A 22,661-nucleotide genomic window follows, 5' to 3' on the forward strand; every position below is an offset into this window, starting at 1 on the left:
TGTGGTGGCATGCCTCTGTAGTCCCAGCTACTCAGGACGCTGAGGCAGGAGAATGGCCTGAAACTGGAAGGCGGAGCTCGCAGTGAGCTGAGATTGCACCACTGCACTCCAGCCTGGGCAACAGAGCAAGACTCCGTCTCAAAAAAAAAAAAAAAATTACTTCAAGAGTTATGATCTCTAGATCACAATAAAACTAAATTAGAAGTAAATAACAATAAAATAATCAAGAAAAATAACCACAGCTATTTGTAAATTAAATACACATCTAAATTAAATACATAATGATTGTGTCAAAGAAAAAATGACAAGAGAAATTGGAAATTATTTTGAACTGAATGACAGTGAATACATGTCAAAAACTGTGGGATGTAGCTAAAGCATTGCTTAGAGGGAAATTTACAGGAGTCAATGCCTATATTAGAAAAAAATAAAAGTTTCAATCAATTTCTAAGCTTCCATCTTAATCTGAAAAAGGGAGTTAAATTAAAAACAAACAGAAAAGACTCGGGAGACCTGAAATACATACTGCTATATAAAAGAAGCCAATCTGAAAAAACTACATACCGTTTGATTCCAACTATATGACATTCTGGAAAAGGCAAAATTATGGAGATAGTAAAAAGATCAGTGGTTGCTGGGGAGAGAGGGAGGGCTCTGCAGGGCAGAAGAGAACGGGGGATGAATGAATAGAGGATTTGGGAGAAGTGAAAATATTCTGTATGATACTGTAAGAGCAGATACGTGTCATTACACATTTGTTGAAACCCTAAAACTGCCTGCTATGAATGGAATGTTTCTATTCCCCTAAAATTCATACATTGAAACCTAATCACCAATGTAATGTTGTTAAGAGGTATTAAGAGTTAAGAGCTAAGGTGTTAAGAGTGTTAAGAGGTGGAACCTTTGGGAGGTAATTAGGACACAAGGGCAAAACCCTCATAAAGAGGATTCCTGCCTTCATAAGGAGACCTGAACCGGGCGTGGTGGCTCACACTTGTAATCCCAGCACTTTGGGAGGCTGAGGCGGGCGGATCACAAGGTCAGGAGATCGAGACCACAGTGAAACCCCGTCTCTACTAAAAAATACAAAAAAATTAGCCAGGCGTGGTGGCAGGCGCCTGTAGTCCCAGCTACTCGGGAGGCTGAGGCAAGAGAATGGCATGAACCCGGGAGGCGGAGCTTGCAGTGAGCCGAGATTGCGCCACTGCACTCCAGCCTGGGCGACAGAGCAAGACTCCGTCTCAAAAAAAAAAAAAAAAAAAGACAGAGACCTGAAAAAGCTAGCTGGTCTTTTCTACCATTTAAGGACACAAGAGAAGTCATCAGAACCAGAAAGCAGGTCCTTACCAAACACTAAATCTGCTAGCACCCTGATCTTGGACATCCCAGCCTCCAGAAATATGACAAATAATGTTCTGCTATTTCTAAGCTACCCAGTTTACAGAGATTTTTTGTTTTCAGAGACAGGGCCTCACTCTCTCACTTAGGCTGTAGTGCGGTGGCACGATGGTGGCTCACTGCAGCCTTGACCTCCCCAGGCTCAAGTGATCCTCTCACGTCAGCCTCCCAAGTAGCTAGGACCAGAGGCACACCACACCCAACTAATTTTTGTACTTTTAGTAGAGACAGGGTTTTGCCACATTGCCCAGGCTGGTCTCGAACTGCTGAGCTCAAGAGATCCACTGTCCTTGGCCTCCCAAAGTGCTGGGACTACTGGTGTGAGCCACTGTGCCCAGTCATGAATAGTCTATTTTCAAGACCATTTGTTAGAGCAGTTTTAGGTTAACAGCCAAATTGAGAAGGAAATACAGAGACTTTTCATACGTCCCCCACCTGCCCCTTCATATGTATACCCATGCCCCAACAGAGTGGTGCATTTATTCCAACTGATGAACCTACAATGACACATCACAATCTACAAAGTCCATAGTTTACATTAAGGTTCACACTTGATGATATACATTCTATGGGTTTGGACAAACATATAATGACATGGATCCACTCTTACAGTATAACACAGACTATTTTCACTGCCCTAAAAAATCTTTTATACTCTGCCTACAAATTCCCCTCAGTCTACTAATTTTTAAAAACATAAGAAAAAAGGTAGTATAAAATTGGAAACAAAAATAATAGTGGAAAATCTATGAAAACAGAAGCTGTCTCTTTGTGGGAGAAAGGACCAATAAAATTGATAACCCTCTAGCCAGACTAATCAAGAAAAAAAAAAAAGAAAACACAGGTTATCACCATCAGGAATGAAAAGAATATTACTGCAGACTATTTAGGCATTAAGGAGACAACAGAATAGTAGGAAAAAATGTATGTAAATTTCATGACTTAGGTGAAATGAACAAATTCCTTTAAAGATAAACTACCAAACTACCAAAACTGACCTAAGAATAAATAGAAAACTTGAACAGCCCTGTATCAACTGAAGAAATTTAGCTTGCTATCAAAAACCTTTCCATAAACAAAACTCCAGGCCCAGGTATTTTCATGGTGAATTCTCTCAAACACCTAAGAAATGAATAACATCAAACTTACACTAACACTTTCAGAAAATAGAGAAAGAGGGAATGCCATCTCATCTATTTTTTTTTTACGAGACAGGGTCTCACTATGTTGCCCAGGCTGCTCTTGCACTCCTAGACTCAAGACATCCTGCTGCCTCAGCCTCTCAAAGTGGTGGGATTACAGGCATGCACCATCACACTCAGTGTATACCTCATCTAATACACATCAAAAACTGATTCCAAAACCAGATGCAGATATTTTAAGAGTAATTACAGATCAAAATCTCATTAATACAGATAATAAAATACTTTTTATATTAGCAAGTTGAATCCAATAATTTTTTAGAAAGACAATATATTATGAGCAAGTGGGGTTTATTCTAAGAATGCAAAGTTAGTTTAATATCTAAAATTCAGGCCAGGCGCAGTGGCTCACACTTGTAATCCCAGCACTTTGGGAGGCCGAGGCAGGTGGATCACCTGAGGTCAGGAGTTCAAGACAAGCCTGACCAACATGGTGAAACCCTGTCTCTAGTAAAAACACAAAAATCGGCCGGGCACGGTGGCTCACGCTTGTAATCCCAGCACTTTGGGAGGCCGAGGTGGGCGGATCATGAGGTCAGGAGATCGAGACCACGGTGAAACCCTGTCTCTACTAAAAATACAAAAAAATTAGCCAGGCGTGGTGGCGGGCGCCTGTAGTCCCAGCTACTCAGAGAGGCTGAGGCAGGAGAATGGCGTGAACCCGGGAGGCGGAGCTTGCAGTGAGCCGAGATTGCGCCACTGCACTCCAGCCTGGGTGACAGAGCGAGACTCCATCTCAAAAAAATAAAAAATAAAAAATAAAAAAAATTAAAAAAAATAAAAACACAAAAATCAGCCAAGCATGGTGGCAGGCGCCTGTAATGCCAGGTACTCGGGAGGCTGAGGCAAGAGAATCACTTGAACCCAGGAGGTGGAGGTTGCAGTGAGCCGAGATCATGCCATTGCACTCCAGCATGGGCGACAGAGCGAGACTCCATCTCCAAAACAAACAAACAAACAAAAATCTAAAATTCAATCAAAATAATACTCTACCTTAATAGAATACAGGAGAAAAGCCATATGATCAATTCAAGAGAGACAGAAAAAAAAAATATGTTACAAAGTTCGGTACTCTATCCCAGTAAAATAAACTCTCACAGCAAACTAGGAATATAGTGGAAATCCCTCAGTGTAATAAAGGGCACCTATGAAAAACTTAGTTAAAATCACATTCAACGGTAAAAGTCTCAATGTTTTATAGCCAATGAAGAAACCAGGCAGTGAGATTTCCATTATCACCATTATTATTTAATTGTGAATTCTAGCCAAAGAAATAAGAAAAAGAAATAAAAGACATAGATTGGAAAGGAAGAAGTAAAAGTACCTTTATTTGCAGATAAGGTATATGTATAAAACCGTAAGGAAACCACAAAATAGCTAATAGAACTAACAAATGAATTTAGCAAGGTTGTGGATACAAAGTCTATAAACTCAGCTGTATTTTTATAAACCAGCAGTAAGCAATTAGAAAATAAATTTTCTTTTAAAACTCCATTCACATTAAATGAACAATAAAGTATTTAGGGATGCATTAAACAAAAGATGCCTAAGATCCTTATGCTAAAAACCATAAGACACAGGAAAAGGAAATTAAAGAATACCTAAATAAATGAACAGAATTACCATGTTCATAGACTGAAAGACGAATAAGGTGCAATTCTTCCCAAATAGATCGAAGGATTAAATGCAATCCCAAATAAATCCCAACAGTCTTTTCTAAAGAAACTGACAAGAAGCTTTAGAAATGTATATGGAAAGATAATAGATGACTACAACAATTCTGAAAAAGAACAAATTTGGAGGACTTATACTAAAACGAACTAATACAATGCTGCATTAATCAAGACAGTGGTGTGGTATAAGGATAGACCTGTAGATCAATGGAATCAACTAACAAATCTAGGAATAGACACACATTTATATGGTCAATTTTTGTCAAAGATGTGCCAAGAAATTTAACAAAGTAAACTCTTTTTTTTTTTTTTTTTTTTTTGAGACGGAGTCTCGTTCTGTCACCCAGGCTGGAGTGCAGTGGCGCGATCTCGGCTCACTGCAAGCTCCGCCTCCCGGGTTCACGCCATTCTCCTGCCTCAGCCTCTCCGAGTAGCTGGGACTACAGGCGCCCGCCACCACGCCCGGCTAATTTTTTGTATTTTTAGTAGAGACGGGGTTTCACTGTGGTCTCGATCTCCTGACCTCGCGATCCGCCCGCCTCGGCCTCCCAAAGTGCTGGGATTACAAGCGTGAGCCACCGCACCCGGCCAGTAAACTCTTCAATATATGGTTCTGGAACAAATAAGTATCTGTATAAAAAAATATGCTGGGCATGGTGGCTCATGCCTGTAATACCAGCACTTTGGGAGGCCGAGGCAGGAGAATCACCTGAGGTCAGATGTTCGAGACCAGCTTGGCCAACATGGTGAAACATCATCTCTACTAAAAATACAAAAATTCGCCAGGCGTGGTAGCACACACCTGTAATCCCAGCTACTCAGGAGGCTGAGGCACAAGAATCGCTTGAACCGGGGAGGTGGAGGCAACAGTGAGCTGAGATCGCACGACTGTACTCCTGCCTGGGCAACAGAGTGACACTCTGTCTCAAAGAAAAAAAAAAGAATATCTGCATTAAAAAAAATAAATTTCAGTCCATACCTTAAACTATCTACAAAAATTAACTCAAACCCTCACCTCTTACTGATACACAAACATTAACTTAAAATGAATCATTGACTTAAATATTGAGAGCTAACACTGGCTGGGAATGGTGGCTCATGCCTGTAAGCCCAGCACTTTGGGAGGCCGAGGTGGGTGGATCACTTGAGGTCAGGAGTTCTAGACCAGCCTGGCCAATATGGTGAACCCCATTTCTACCAAAAATACAAAAATTAGCTGGGCATGGTGGCAGGTACCTGTAATCCCAGCTACTTGGGGGGCCGAGGCAGGAGTATTGCTTGAACCTGGGAGGCGGAGGTTGCAGTAAGCCAAGATTGTGCCATCGCACTCCAGCCTGGGGCACAAGAGCGAGACTTTATCTCAAAAAAAAAAAAAAAGCTAACGCTACTAATATTTTCAAAGAAAACATCCAAGAAAATTATTGCCACACTTATTTAGGCAACTTTTCTCAAGCAGAACACAAAAGGCACAGATACATTTTTTAAATCTATATGGTGGCTTTATCAAAATTAAAATCCTTGACTCTTCAAAAGTCCTAACTAAGCAAACAAAGATACAAGCCAGAACACTGGAAAAAAATTTCAAAACAAAGACTGGGCCAGGGGTGTTGTCTCATGCCTGTAATCCCAGCACTTTGGGAGGCCACGGTGGGCAGACCACTTGAGGTCAGGAGTTCGAGACCAGTCTGGCCAACATGGCAAAACCCTGTCTCTACTAACAATATAAAATTAGCCGGGTGTGGTGGCGCACACCTGTAATCCCAGCTACTCGAGAGGCTGAGCCAGGAGAATCACTTCAACACGGGATGTGGAGGTTGCAGTGAGCTGAGATCGCACCACTGCACTCCAACAGGGCAACAGAGCAAGATTCTCTCTCAAAAAAAAAAAAAAAAATACAAGGACTACAACACAACAAGATACACAATCTAATTTCTGATTTTAAAAAGTGGGGCAAAAGATTTTAACAGACATTTCACAAATGAAAATATATAAACGGGCAATAAACACAAAGATGCTCAATATTACTGGATTAATATTAAAGCTTAATATTATTTGTATTACTATTAATGCAAATTAAATCCATTACTGTACACCCACCAGGACAGCTAAAGTTAGACAGTTAACACCACCGATTGTTGGCAAGGATGAGGAACAACTCAAATTATCATACATTATAGGAAAATAAAAATGGTAAAACCACTTTGGAAAACAGTACAGTGTTACCTTAGAAACTTAAACACACATTTACCATAGGCTCCAGAAATTCCTCTCTCAGGGATTTACCCAACAGAAAAGAAAACATGTCCACACAAAAACTTGTAGAGACGCTTTGAGAGGCCAAGATGGAGGGCTCGCTTGAGACTAGGTGTCAGAAACCAATCAGGGAAACATAGCGAGACTCCGTCTCTACAAAAAATATAAAAATTAGCCAGGTGGGGAAGTGCATGCCTGTTGTTCTAGCTACTCAGGAGGCTGAGGCAGTAGGATCACTTGGGCCTAGAAGTTTGAGGTTACAGTGAGCTATGATCACACCATTGCACTCCAGCCTAAGTAAGAGAATGAGACCCAGTCTCTTAAAAATGCTTCGGACTGGCCGGGCATGGTGGCTCATGCCTGTAATTCCAGCACTTTGGGAGCCTGAGGGAGTGGATCACAACGTCAGGAGTTCGTGACCAGCCTGGCCAATAGGGTGAAACCCAGTCTCTACTAAAAATAAAAAAAAATACCCAGGTGTGGTGGCGCATGCCTGTAATCCCAGCTACTTGGGAGGCTGAGGCAGGAAAACTGCTTGAACCCGGGAGGCAAAGGTTGTAGTGAGCCAAGATCCCGCCACTGCACTCCAGCCTGGGCGACAGAGTGAGACTCCGTCTCAAAAAAAAAAAAAAAAAAAAAAAAAAAAAAAAAAAAAAAAAAAAATGCTTCAGACCAGAATTATTTTAAATTTGGGATATTTTTCAGATTTTGGAATATTTGCATTATTATATTTACCAGTGGAGCTTCCTGAATCCCAAAATCCAAAACTGAAAAAGCTTTGATGAGCATTTCCTTCGAGTGCCATATGAAAATTCAAAAAGTTTCAAATGTTGGAACATTTCAGATTTCAGATTTTTGGATTTGGGATGCTCAACCTGTAGTAGCATTATCATAATAGCTAAAAATAGATGCAAAACAAATCTCCCATCAGATGGTAGATTGAAAAATAAATAGCAGTATACACACACACATATACATTAAGGAATACTACTGAGGAGTGAAAAAGAATAAAATATTAGCACACATGACACCGAGGCCAGACACAGTAGCTCACACCTATAATCCCAGCACTTTGGGAGGCTGAGGCGGGCGGATCATTTGAGGTCAGGAGTTCAAGACCAGCCTGGCCAACATGGTGAAACCCCATCTCTACTAAAAATACAAAAATTAGCCGGGCGTGGTGGTGGGTGCCTATAGTTCCAGCTACTCAGTAGGCTGAGGCAGGAGAATCACTTGAGCCCAGGAGGCAGAGGTTGCAGTGAGCAGAGACTGACCCACTGCACTTCAGCCTAGGTGACAAAGGGAGACTCCGTCTCAAAAAAAAAAAAAAAAATACATGATATGGAGAAATTTCAAAGTATTATGCTACTGCCATGCACAGTGGCTCAAGCATGTAATCCCAGCACTTTGGGAGGCGGAGGCAGGCAGATCACTTAAGGCCAGGAGTTCAAGACCAGCCTGGCCAATATGGCGAAACCCCATCTCCACGAAAAATACAAAAATTAGCCAGGCATGGCAGCACATGCCTGTAATCCCAGCTACTTGGGAGGCTGAGGCATAAGAATCACTTGAACCGAGGAGGTGGAGGTTGCAGTGAGCCGCGATTACACCACTGCACTCCAGCCTAGGTGACAGGGTGAGACTCTGTCTCTAAAAAAAAAACCAAAAAATTATGCTAAATTAGGATGAGAAAACTTTTTCTGTAAAAGGTCAGATAGGCTGGACACAGTGGCTCACGCCTGTAATCTCAGCACTTTGGGAGGCTGATTGGGGAGGATGGTTTGAGGCCAGGAGTTGAAAACCAGCCTAGGCAAGAGAGCAAGACCTCATCTCTAAAATAAATTAAAAAAAAAAAATTAAAAGCCCACATAGTAAATGTTTTAAACTTTGCAACGCATTCGGTCTCTCTATCACAGCTGCTCAACTCTACTCTTGAAGCACATAAGAAACCACATGCAATGCTTAAGGAATGAACATGGTTGTATTCCAATATAACTTCATTTACAAAAACACACACAGGCCTGGATTTGGCTCACAGGCTGTGGTGTGCTGACCCCTGTACTAAGAGAAAGAAGTAGTCCTCACAGACACAGATTGTTTTAAATGTCTTTGTAAGCCTCACAGCACTTAGCTAAGGGCTAAGGCTAACTACCAAGTCAATGTGTAAAAAAGAAATCAAAATAATCAGATAAGGAAAAATTACCTGTGGATCTGATCTTGTCTGCTAGAGCGAACTGGAGCTAATCCATCTATTTCATCAAAAAATATTATAGAAGGTCTCATCAAATATGCCTAGTAAAAAGAAAACAAATAATATTTATAGTATCTGTTTTCATTTTTAAAATTCATTATACTTTCTTAATAGGTAATAAAAGCAAATGGTACAACATGCAGCAGGTATGAAGGAGTATACAGCAAAGAGGAAATCTTACCACCCAGTCTCCAACAACCACATCTCCTCCAGTAACCAACTACTGTTTCCAGTTTGTTTATTCTTCGATACATACTTATATACAAACCAAAGTGTATTTTTTTTTTTTTTGAGACGGAGTCTCACTCTGTCGCCCAGGCTGAAGTGCAGTGGCGCGATCTCGGCTCACTACGAGCTCCATCTCCCGGATTCATGCCATTCTCCTGCCTCAGCCTCCTGAGTAGCTGGGACTACAGGCACACACCACCACACCCGGCTAATTTTTGTTGTATTTTTTAGTAGAGACAGGGTTTCACCATGTTAGCCAGGATGGTCTCGATCTCCTGACCTCGTGATCTGCCCACCTCAGCCTCCCAAAGTGCTGGGATTACAGGCGTGAGCCACCACACCTGGCCTCAGAGTGTATTTTTTAAACACGCATGACAGCACACTATACACATTTTTTATTCATTTATTTTAGGTTTTATTTATTTATTTATTTATTTATTTATTGTGACAGAGTCTTGCTCTGTCGCCCAGGCTGGAGTACAGTGGTGCAATCTTGGTTCACTGCAACCTCCGCCTCCCGGGTTCAAGTGATTCTCCTGCCTCAGCCTCCCGAGTAGCCGGGATTACAGGCATGCACCACCATACCTAGCTAATTTTTGTATTTTTAGTAGAGATGGGGTTTCATCATTTTGGCCAGGCTGTTCTCAAACTCCTCACCTCAGGTGATCCACCCACCTTGGCCTCCCAACGTGCTGGGATTACAGGCGTGAGCCACCACACTCAGCCTACATATTCTTTTTATATAACAATGTATGGGCCGGGCGCAGTGGCTCATGCCTGTAATTGCAGCACTTTGGGGGGCCGAGACGGGCGGATCACGAGGTCAGGAGATCGAGACCATCCTGGCTAACACGGTGAAACCCCATCTCTACTAAAAATACAAAAAATTAGCCGGCCTGGTGGCGGGCGCCTGTAGTCCCAGCTACTCGGAAGGCTGAGGCAGAAGAATGGCGTGAACCCAGAAGGCGGAGCTTGCAGTGAGCCGAGATTGCGCCACTGCACTCCAGTCTGGGCAAGAGCGAGACTCCGTCTCAAAAAAAAAAAAAAATGTATGTTGTTAAGTAATTTCCGTATAAGTACATAAAGACCTGTCTCATTCTTTTTTTTTTTTTTTTTTCTTCAGACAGGGTCTTACTCTGTCACTCAGGCTTGAGTGCAGTGGCATGATCACATCACAGCTCACTACAACCTCAAATGCAAACAATCCTCTTGCTTCAGCCTCCAGAGTACCTGAGACTACAGGCAGGGACCAACACGCCCAGCTGATTTTTAAGTATTTGGAGAGATGGGTTCTCGCTATGTTCCCCAGGATGGTCTCAAACTCTTGGGCTCAAATGACCCTTCCACCTCAGCCTGCCAATGTGCTGGGATTACACGTCTGAGATACTGTGTCCAGCCTGCCTCATTCTTTTTCAACAGCTACATGATGTCCCACCATATGGATGTGCCATAGTTAAACCTGTCCCCTTCTTATGGATACTTAGGCTGTTTTCAATATTTTCCTATTAGCAACAATATTGTAACAAATAATAGTAAATAAATAACTATCATTTCATATGAGTATAAACATAATAATATAATAAATCCTAAAAGTAGAACTACTGGCTCAAAAGGCATGTGTCATTTCTAATCTAGTTAGATATTTGCAAACTGCCATCCACTGAAGTACCATTTTACCCTCTAACCAGCAATATTTAAGGGTGCTCACCAGCCATGTATTATCAAACTTATTGACCTTTGCTAATTTTTTAGGATAAAGAATGTTATCTCATTTTATTTTCAATTCTTATTTATAAGTAAAGATGAATACATTATATATCCGTAAAAGTCATTTATATTGCTTTTCCTATGCTGCCCATTACTTCACAAGATCACTAGTCTTTTGCTTAGTGAGTTCTAGAAGCTATTTATTAATTTATTTATTTATTTTTAATTTTTGAGACAGGGTCTCACTCTCTCACCCAGGCTGGAGTGCAGTGACATAATCACAGCTCACCTCAGCCTCCACCCACCAGCTCAATCAATTCTCCCGCCTCAGCCTCCTAAGTAGCTAGGACTACAGGTCCATGCCAACACACTTGGCTAATTTTTGTATTTTTATAGAGGCAGGGTTTCACCATGTTGCCCAGGCTTATTTATTTACTTTAAATGTGAATGCTCTGTCTGTAAAAGGAAATGCAAATATTTTTCTGCAAAGAGTATCATTTATCTTTTGAATTAGTATTGCTATGGTTTGAGTTTGTCCCCTCCAAAACTCATGCTGAAATTTAATTGTCAACCGGGCTTGGTGGCTCATGCCTATAATCCCAGCACTTTGGGAGGTTGGGACAGGAGGATCACTTGAGGTCAGAAGTTCGAGACCAGCCTGGTCAACATGGTGAAACCCCGTCTCTACTAAAAACACAAAAATTAGCCACGCGTGGCAGGGGGCGCCTGTAATCCCAGCTACTCGGGAGGCTGAGGCATGAGAATTGCTTGAACCCAGGAGGCAGAAGTTGCAGTGAGCCGAGATTGTGCCACTGCACTCCAGCCCGGGTGATAGAGCGAGACTCAGTCTAAAGAAAGAAATTTAATTGCCATTGTGACAGATATTGGGAGGTGGGACCTTTAAAAAGTGTGTAGGTCTTGAGGCCTCCACCCTCATAAACGGACTAATGTGGCTGACATCTAAGGAGTAGATTATTGTGAGAGTGGGTTCGCCCCCATCTTGTGCATTCTGTCTCTCTCTTTGCCCTTCTGCTACGTGATGCTGTCTTCTGTCATGTTATGACACAGCAATTAGGCACTGACCAGACGCCTTGATTTTGGACTTCCTCGTCTCCAGAACTATGAGTCAATAAATTTCTGTTCACTCTAAATTACACAGTCTGTGATCTTCTGTTCTAACAGCACAAAACAAAAATAGGTATTTTGTTGCCATGCAGAATCTAAAAATTTCTTTTATGTGCTAGATCTTTCCTTACATAGTTAGACCTCTCTACTCTGAGATTATAAACAAAATTCTCCCATGTTTTCATCTGGTACATTTGCAGTGTCATTTTTCTCACTTAAGTATTAGATCTAGAAAGAATTTGATTTAAGATGAATGAATATTAGATAACAAATGAGAAGTTTTTGTCATATAATTTACTCAAATTTATGTGGCTTATGTTTCAAAATTAAAGGAAACTCTCAGTTCACAGGAAGGTCAGTTTACTAAGGAAGAGATATGAATTTTCCATTTCTCCTGACTGATATGCACTAAACTTTAATGTTTCCTAATAATTTGAAATGAAAGACAATTCAGGCTGGGCATGGGAGCTCACGCCTGTAATCCCAGCACTTTGGGAAGCCAAGGCAGGTGGATCGCCTGAGGTCAGGAGCTCCAGACTAGCCTGGAAACATGGTGAAACCCTGTCTGTACTAAAAATACAAAAATTAACTCGGCGTGGTGGCAGGTGCCTATAATCCCAGCTACTTGGGAGGCTAAGGCAGGAGAATCACTTGAACCCAGGAGGTGGAGGTTGCAGTGAGCCAAGATCACGCCATTGCACTCCAGCCCAGGCGACAAGAGCGAAACTCCGTCTCAAAAAAAAAAAAAAAAACAATTCAACCACAAGATGGGGGTTTTGGGGAAAAAAGGTTTAAAAAACTGGAATTATGGCCCAGTGCAGTGGCTCACACCTGTAATCCCCGTGCTTTGGGAGTGTTGATCATTATTTTTACATACATGAAACAAACAGCTGTTGTTGTTTTTCTTTTCCTTTTTTTTTTTTTTTATAGCTACACCTTCACAGAATTGCAAAAAGGAGGTAGGGCATATTACGTGCCAGTCACTGTGATAAATATTTTGTGTCTTCTCAGTGAAATCTCGTAATAGTCTAGTAAGATAGGTATTCTTTCTACCATTGCACAAAAGAGGCTACTAAAGATTAAATGTTTTGATTTACTTAATGTTATATTCAATGGTAAAGATAGACACAAACATTTTTCTGACACAGAAGGCCACTCTCTTAGCCAATACACTGTAGTGCCTTCATTTTGTTTAGTGCATAGACCATATCCTTAACTTACGAATGCAGAATCTTTCATTTAAAAAAAAAAAATCAGGATTACCAGCAATTTTCTTAAAAAATAAAGCAAACATTTCAACTATTCCTACCCACCAACAAAACTATGAAACAGAAATAAAGTAAATTTAGACAAAAGGAATAGCATGATTTATGCTATGGCTTTAAATAAAACCAAGAGGCATCCCTAGCCCCAGTATGAAATGGCTAAAAAGTATAACTTTAAAATTTTTAAATCATTGTATAATATGCCAGCAATGCCAAGCCAATTCTTCATCTATAAATGTTTATATTTTTATTGTTTAATTATTAATGAATTCTCTTGAAGCATTCAGACTGCATGTTTGACTCGCCATTAGACGCTGGACACCTTCAAGGTAAAAATCTTACCTACTCCTTTTTCTAAATCCATTACCTAGCAGTTTTTGATACTATTAATAATTTTAAAATAGTATTGGGCCAGACACAGAGGCTCATGCGTATAATCCCAACACTTTGGGAGGCCAAGGTGGGAGGATAGCTTAAGGCCAGGACTTCAAGACCAGCCTAGGCAACACCTTGAGACCCTGTCTTTCCAAAAAGTTGAAAATTAGGCAAGTGTGGCAGTGCACACCTGTAGTTCTACCTAGAGAGGCCAAGGCCAGAAGACCACTTGAGCCCAGGAGTTTGAGGTTGCAGTGAACTATAATCACATCACCGCACTCCAGCCTGGGTGACAGAGCGTGACCCTTTCAAAAAAGAAATTGTGAGGTACTTTACCAATTACAAAGGACTTTCATACACACCATCTTAGTAATAGGTGCTCAAAGCTTGAAGTTATTTTTTATTTCATATGAATTTCCTCAGACATCAAATATATGCTGCATTGCCAAATATGAATGGCATCCTTCACTAACTCAAACAATTAAAAGTAAATTTATATTTGGACTGATTTTTAATTTTTTTTTTTTTTTTGAGAGACAGAGTCTCACTCTATTGCCCAGACTGTAGTACAGTGGTGTCATAATCACTCACTGCAGCCTTGAACTCTGGGGCTCATGCAATCCATCTGCCTTGGCCTCTTAAAACATCAAGATTACAGGCGTGAGCCACTGTGCCCAGCTGGAATAATTCTTAAAACGTATAGGAAATAACATCTTTAAAGTTTTTGTTACAAATAAATAGTAGACATAGTCCACGATATTTATTCACTCCGCTCTGCCTTTTAAAAGCATTCACTCATGTCTGAATTCTTCTAGTACCGAATTTACAACTCATGAAAATAACACACTGCTTTGTAAGATTTCTTGCACAGATACTTAAGTTTTTATGCCTGTTGTAGTTCCCCAATTGGATTATAATCTAGTAATATATATGTTATATCCTGTGTTGTCTAAAGCGCCTAAGATGGTATTATATACCTCGCACCCACCTCAATAAATGTTTTATGAGCCATCATAGATATTCAAAAGTACTAGTGAAACTGCCATTAAATACCTCTAAGGCAAACAATCACAGATTACTGACCCTGAATATAACATATTGGATGGAAAATATGCTTCCTCATAAACAGTTTGTATTTGCAGATTAAATGTATTAAACAGTCTAAAGAAAATACTCTCAGCAGGCGGATTGCTTGAGCCCAGGAGTTCGAGACCAGCCTGGCCAATGTGGTGAAATCCCACCTCTATAAAAAATACAAAAATCAGCCGGGCGTGGTGATTTACACCTGTAGTTGAGGCTACTGGGGCAGGGACTGATGCAGGAGAATTGCTAGAGCCCTGGATGCCAAGACTGTAGTGAGACGAGATCACACTATTGCACTCAGTCCAGCCCGGGTAACAGAGAGAGGCCCTGTCTCAAAAAAAACAAAGAAAGAAAAGAACAGAACACAACAGAAAAGACTCTTGAATTAGATGATTTCTCTTACCTGATCAAAAAGAAGCCTAAGTTGCCTTTCAGATTCACCAACCCACTTGCTCAAACAATCTGCTCCTTTTCGCATAAAAAAAGCCACTTTTTTGTCTCCTTGGCTGCATTCATTAGCTAATGCTCTGGCAACCAAGGTTTTACCTGTGCCAGGAGGGCCATAAAACAAACAGCCCCTGGAAGAATAAAAAAATCAAGAAGTGTAAATTATATTATCGTCACTGCTGATAACCAATTTTAAAAAATGTCCCTCCCTTCAATTTTGTACTGAAGTATAATTATTAGACATTGATAAAGCTTTTTCCAGTATATAGACAAAAGTTTTACTTTGCTAAGTCCTTAAATCACCAAGCTTTGGCAGACAAGAAATAAAGTACAGAGTAATTTGGCAAGATATGTAGAAATTTTAAATGTTTCCCAGTGACCCAGAAATTTCACATCTTTAGAATAATGTAGAAATACTCAAAAGAAATGATATAGATTTAAATGACTCTTTAATAAGATTTTCCATATCCTTAACGTGAAAAATAAATTAGAACAAAATCTGAATTAAAAGTGCCTCCTTAAAGAAAACAGACATTTATCAGTTTAAATCTAACAGCCTATATGTGTATCTTCAGAATATTCTTTTTTTTTTTTTTTGAGACGGAATCTCACTGTCACCCAGGCGCAATCTCGGCTCACCACAACCTCCGCTTCCTGGGTTCAAGTGATTCTCATGCCTCAGATTTCCGAGTAGCTGGGATTACAGATGCACGACAACACCCCTAGCTAATTTTTGTATTTTCAGTAGAGACGAGGTTTCACCATGTTGGCCAAGCTGGTCTCGAATTCCTGACCTCAGGTGATCCACCCACCTCAGCATCCCAAAGTACTGGGATTACAGGCTTGAGCCACCGTGCCCAGCCAGAATATTCTATTCTGCCCAATCTTCTTTAACATAATTTCTCAGCCTTTTCCAATAGTTCCCCAGCTATCCACCTCATATTCAGGCACAATCTGTTCCTACAAATAAGTTATCAAGCTCACTCTATTTCAAAAATACTCCATCATCAAGTCAAAGAAACACATCAATAAAACTGTGCTTCCAAGAGTAAATAACATATAGCATCAAACTCAATGCATTGGGAGCCAAATTCAGAAAAACCCATCTGGGCAATCTGGTTGTGTATTTAGGGCCCACAGAAAGAATCTTATCAAGTGCCTGACTTAAATCCTGAGATGTAAACTTCAAGAACATACTTAGTTCCATGGCCTCTGGACCCTAAACAATAACATTTCATTTCTAACTGTCATTGCTAGGACACATCAAATAAATATATATCAAATATTTATATTTATAGTAATTTACTCAAATAACATTTGAGAAAGTAACAGTAATAACAATAATAAACATCTATGACATTGCTTACCTTGGAGGCTGAATTTTAAACTTTTCAAAAATTTCTGGATATAAAAGTGGGAATACTACCATTTCCTTTAGTGCATGAATATGATGGCTCAATCCACCTATGCTATCAAACCGTACCTTGGAAAGAAGGGGAAAAATTTGATATAAAACAATTTTATATGTTTTATAGAATTTTTAAAATTTATAAAAGAGTCTTACGATTCAGAAATAACATGCCTTTAGCAGAAGCTTTTGAACATAACTACAAATAAGTGTAGAAAAATAAGGCCAACAATAAAATCCAAGTTTACATTTCAGTTCAGGCAAATTAAGCTACCATTATTTAATCTAGTAACTCAGAACCAGGATTAATCCCCAACCTAAAACTTTAATAGGTATCTATAGGAGATTTTTATATTATACTAACACATATAATTTTTATATTATGCCAAGTTTTAATGGGCCTGGCACAGTGGCTCACACTTGTAATCCCAGCACTTTGGAAGCCCAAGGTGGGTGGATCACCTGAGCTCAGGAGTTCAAGACCAGCCTGACCAACATGGTGAAACCACATCTCTACTAAAAATACAAAAGTTAGCTGGGCATGGTGGCGCACGCCTGTAATCTCAGCTACTTGGGAGGCTGAGGCAGGAGAATAGCTTGATCCTGGGAGGTGGAGGTTGCAGTAAGCTGAGATCGCACCATTGCACTACAGCCTGGGCAACAAGAGTGAAACTCCACCTCAAAAAAAAAAAAAAAAAAAAAAAAAGTTTAAATGGCTTTAAAAATATATAATTATTTTGTACATGTATTCTCAGAAGGGGGCAATATTGTCCTCACGGGCAAAAATTGGTTCAGGGGTAGGGCAAGAAAAAATCTTAGCTATTTACAATAGTCTGTAGACCTTCCAAGGTCAATGTTACCTGACAAAATCTTATTCTTTAATATTTAATTTCTCTAGTCAGAGAGAAATTTACTTTTTTTTTCTTTATGGGACAATGATGAAAAAATGATTTTAGAAACACTGATCTATCACAAGAAGCAGCAAAGATTGTTCCTCCCACCCATAACAGTTTAAATAGCTAGGAGGCTTTGTAAGAAAAAAAGTGTACAGACAAAAAATGCTTGAAGAAAATTTTGCCCAAAATGTTAACTGTGACTGCCTCTTCCCTGCTTCTTCATTCTGTTATGGTACTTGAAAATGAAAGTATTACTATGATAGAAAAAGTGAAAGTAAACTATTAACAGAAAAATAAAAACAAGTTAAATAACAGAAACATTCTAAGAGAAGCTAAATTTTCTTGTATTTGGTATCAAATTTTAAAGAAATAAGTGGCCTGGCACGCTGGCTCATGCCTGTAATCCTAGCATTTTGGGAGGCCAAGGCGGGCAGATCACTGAGCTTGGGAGTTCGAGACCAGCTTGACCAACATGGAGAAATCCCGTCTCTACTAAAAAAATACAAAATTAGCTGGGCGTGGTGGCGCATGCTTGTAATCCCAGCTACTCGGGAGGCTGAGGCAGGAGAATCGCCTGAACCTGGGAGGCGGAGGTTGCGGTTAGCTGAGATCGCGCCATTGTACTCCAGCCTGGGCAACAAGAGTGAAACTCCGTCTCAAAAACAAAAAAAAGAGAAAAAGAATTTAGTCTACTTTGGCAGAGACATCTAAAATTTACTAGATTCATCTGTAAATGGACAGATGAAAATAAATGAAAGGAAAATAAAAACGAAAAAAATTCTTAAAAGACAAAAAAGAAATTAACTAGATTCAAAAGAGTAAAGTGCTGGTAAGCCAAATAAACAAAGATCATTAGGTAAGGTCTTCTGAGAAGATGCGCTATTAGAAATGGGATTCTGGTCATATGCAATACTCTGATATTTTCTTAGGTCCCCATTAATAAAGTAAGATAAGCATTTTCCTCTATGACTTCAGATTAGAGACAGTTAAAATTTCATCTTCAAGTATATATGCAATTCTATTTGATAACTTATTTTAAATCTCTCTATGGAAATCACTTAAATTACATTGTATAGAGAGATTTTTGGGAACAAAGAAAAAATGTATCAAATAAATTCTTGGTTATGCAGTAACCTTATTCCAAAATATCCCCCAAAATAAGACACTACTAACAATGAGAAAGAATCTACCACGTCCTCCAAGTCTTGTGTCTGTTTTTGTGCTACATATCTTCCCCAGCTGTGATCAATCATCCATTTTCCAAAGTGACCCCACTGCTCTTTATATTGATGACCCGTATCTGAATTTCTAGTCCAGATATTTCTCCTTAATGCCAAACCTAAATAACCAATTACCTACAAGGTGCTTCCACTTGTAGTATACCTCAGATACCTAAACATGTATTAGTTAAATACAACTAATTAAATCATCTTCCTGCCTCAAACATTTATTCCTCTTCCTATGTTCCCTACTCAGAGAATCAAGCCATTTTCCATCGAGACCATCCATTATCTATCTAGTCACCTAAGCTAGAAACCTGGGTAATATTCTCAAGTTGTACCTTTCCCTCGTTCCCCAAAAGCAATTAATTCACCAAATTCTGTCATTTCTGAATTCAATCCTTAATTCTTTCAAACCCATTTGCTTCTTCAAAGTTATCCTAGTTTCTACCATGACCACTACTCCAGATTACTAGACTACAGCAACATCCAGTCTCCCTAATGCTAGCCTTGCTTCCCCCAAATTCATTAACTATATTATAGCCAGAGTGATCTACCCAAAATACAAAATCATGAAACTAGGCAATTTCAACAAGAGCCCATTGTTCACCATGGTTTATGAAGCCTTGCCCCTCATAACCTTCTCAGCCTCATTTCCTACCTGTTACATATTCCAGTAACACTGAAATGAAAATACCTGACTAAGCACCACTTGTGGTTAGGGTTCTTAGGTTTCAAAACATATACATCGAAACATTAACACTGTCATATCCGAATTTTCTAGTTCTACTATGATTACAAGCTGCTTTAGAAACAAGAAAAAAACTTTTAAAAAAAAGAAAACTTCTAGAAAAACATTTACAAAACTTACTGATTTATCAATGTTCATTGGATCAACATCAGCCAAGCTTGCACCCACTTTCACTCGTTCTCGGAGAATACCGCTAGCTAAGTCCTCTGCTCTGAAGTTCATAGGCAAACATCTGAAATTTATAAAAGTGTGAGTAAAGCTGCATTAAAAGTTTCACATTTTTAATGTTAAAATAAGTTTACATTCTTTGATGTGTCTTCATCTTTCTCCTTTTTCTCATAACCCAGAAAATAATATCAAAGGATTTCATACTTTTACTCTACTTTTCTTACATTCTTGTCAATGGCCAAAAATTAAGTTACTCACTAGATAAAGCAAACAAGATCATTAATCTATTTGCCCAAAGAGCCCAATCTATTCCATTTTAGGAAAATATCTTAACATACCTAATCATCCCATGTTATACAACTATAAAATAAAAATAAACCTATATGTACTATATGGGATTAAAATAAAATTAAGCTATTGAGTGATTGATTGATTGAGACAAGGTCTCACTCTGTTGCCCAGGATGGAATGCAGTGGTGCAATCACGGCTCACTACAGCCTCAACCTCCTGGGCTCAAGTGATCCTCCCACCTCAGCCTTCCAAATATAGCTGGAACTACAGGCAGGCAACACTACACCTGGCTGATTTTTTATACAGACAAGGTCTTACTATGTTGCCTAGGCTGGTCTCCAATTCCTAGGCTCAGCCTCCCAAAATGCTGAGATTACAGGCGTAAGCCATCAGCCCAACCTTTATTATAATATTTAAATCTATCCTCAGCTATTACATGAATATGTCTACTCAGTTATACGATTGAAAAAATTGTCTTTCCATTTTTTAAAAAAAAAAAACCAATTAGAGATCACATCTTGAACACTAAGCTTCATCTTTTGTGTAACTACCTTAAGAGAGATCTCTACACTACATTACTTAACACATTATTTAATACACTACATTATTTAATTTCTGTAAATTAATATAGTCGACTTCCTCTTTTAACTTTGGGTAAACACCAGTGACATTAACAGCCTCAAAAAAGTCTAGCATCTATAATGAATGTAACTTCATTGATATTTCTGAATCCTAATTTATAAAAATATATTATCAAAGTAGATTATCAGAATAGTTCGGATTAAATAGGCATTAAACTCTTATTTAAACTTAGATTTTTCTCATTTTCTTTCCATCATTCACATGAGAAATTCTTTTTTAGTACACAATCTAACCAATCCAAACTTGTTTCCAAGACCTGCTAACTGAAAACTTGGTATTTCTACAATAAATAATAATTTGACACTTTATTTACTCCTCCACTGAAAATTCTCTGAGGTTTTAGTGAGCCCAACAGTGATCAGTTAGTTACCCTAGTTAGGCAAAGATCACCAGAGGCACTTGTTCAACCGACAACAAAAACAAAGTAATTTTTTCCAATAAAAATCCAAGGTCTCCTGAGATAATTCTATTAGAAACCATGTCTTAATCTGACTGCTATAATACTGTAATCATTATAAGTACCTAAAATCAACCTCATTAAATGGATTTAGATTAGAAAGGAGGTACACAGGAAAAGACAGACACTGCCATATAGGTTGGCCTGTTTCCCTTAGCTCTCTTTACTTTCCCTCTCCACAAATTATTTTATCGTAAGTACCTTCAGACTAAATAATTTTGGGGAAAGGTTAGATTTTTACTGAAAGAAAAGCTAAGTAGAAACCAAGTCAATGTCTTAATCTAGTCTAAAATATGTGTTGAATATCAACGTTAGCAAAGTGCTAGTATAGATAAGAAAATCACTCAAAAAAAAGCCTTATTTTTCCTTTTTTCTACCATGGAAATAACACTAAAAATTTTACTAACCTATTTCTTGCTCTTGCCATGCTCTTTGATTTCCTTCTTTCAAAGCGTTCCTCATCAGAAGAAGTTGTGTCACTACTATGAATGGCATGCTTCTTTCTCCTATTTAAAGTGAGTAAAATCCTTAAAACCATTATAATAGCAAACAACTTTTTAAAACACACTGTAATATCTACAATTAGCTCAGAGGAAATTCAATCAGCAAATATTTATTAAGATTTTTACCCTCATACAGTTTACATGAAGTATAAAGGTAGCAAGTTCTGCAGAGAAAAAGAAAAAAAAAAAAGGCCTGTAATCCCAGCACTTTGGGCAGTCAAGGTGGGCGGATCATGAGGTCAGGAGTTCGAGAAAAGCCTGGCCAACATGGTGAAACTCCAGCTCTACTAAAAATACAAAAATTAGCCAGGTACAGGGTGGGCACCTGTAATCCCAGCTACTCGGGAGGCTGAGGAGGGAGAATTGCTTGAACCCAGGAGGCGGAGGTTGCAGTGAGCTGAGATTGCGCCACTGCACTCCAGCCTGGGTGACAGAGCAAGACTTCTTCTCAAAAAAAAAAAAAAAATAGGAGAATAGAAAGCCTAAAGTTTTTTAAAACAGAATAATTCAGGAAGGGAGTCAGTAATCAACTTTTTTTTTTTTTTTTTTTTTTTTGAGACAGTGTCTCACTCTGTCACCCAGGCTGGAGTGCAGTGGCAAGGTCAGGGCTCACTACAGCCTCAACCTTCGGGGCTCAAGCGATCCTCCCGCCTCAAACCCCCAAGTAACTGGGACTACAGGCACCCGCCACCACACTGGCTAGTTTTTGTACTTTTTGTAAAGAGGGAGTTTCGCCATGTTGCCCAAGGTGGTCTCAAACTCCTGAGCTCAAGTGATCTACCCACCTTGGCCTCCCAAAGTGCTGGGGTTACAGACATAAGCCACTGCACAGGGCCAGCAACCAATTTAAATTACATCCAAATTTAGTGAATATCTGTCACTGTTTGATAAATAACATTAGAATCTCAGGAAAAAAAAGTTTGTTTTTTTTTTAATTTTATCTTTCCCAAATAGTCACAGTCCAGACGTTTAAAGAACAAAGGAAAAATAATACACTGGTTTACAGAGGACAAGGGCTTTAACTTTCCACTTAAGATATTTCCATCCTGTTTGAACTTCTTATAAAATACATAAAATATTTTGAAGAAAAAAACAGTTTATAACCAGAACTACTATGGAGAGATTAGGTAATCTGCCAGGCTAAAGTCATCACAAAGGAAAAATAATACTTAATGAATGCCAGATTATTAGTGTAACTCATGACATCTCTAAGATACCTAAAAAAATACTATAATAAAACCACCACAAAATTGTGTGCTCACAAAGTGTTCAAACTGAGTTCATCATATCCAAATCAAATGCTTCAACCACTTCTTT

At 39.2% G+C, this 22,661-nt stretch overlaps 1 protein-coding gene across 2 annotated transcripts in view; it reads right to left on the reverse strand.

Annotated features, from left to right (window-relative positions):
- ATAD2B (ATPase family AAA domain containing 2B) overlaps window positions 1-22,661 on the reverse strand; it is a 180,800-nt gene that overhangs the window by 101,831 nt on the left and 56,308 nt on the right. For both annotated transcript variants that reach the window (XM_012497764.2, XM_003270569.2), the window contains exons 9-13: window positions 21,249-21,347; window positions 19,403-19,514; window positions 16,375-16,490; window positions 14,964-15,138; window positions 8,730-8,818 (exon numbers count right to left, since the gene is read on the reverse strand). In XM_012497764.2, coding sequence (XP_012353218.1) covers window positions 8,730-8,818; window positions 14,964-15,138; window positions 16,375-16,490; window positions 19,403-19,514; window positions 21,249-21,347 — 591 coding nt within the window. The remainder of the gene's footprint in view (window positions 1-8,729; window positions 8,819-14,963; window positions 15,139-16,374; window positions 16,491-19,402; window positions 19,515-21,248; window positions 21,348-22,661) is intronic.

The sequence above is a fragment of the Nomascus leucogenys genome, chromosome 19 (assembly GCF_006542625.1).
Source record: "Nomascus leucogenys isolate Asia chromosome 19, Asia_NLE_v1, whole genome shotgun sequence".
Lineage (NCBI taxonomy): Eukaryota > Metazoa > Chordata > Mammalia > Primates > Hylobatidae > Nomascus > Nomascus leucogenys.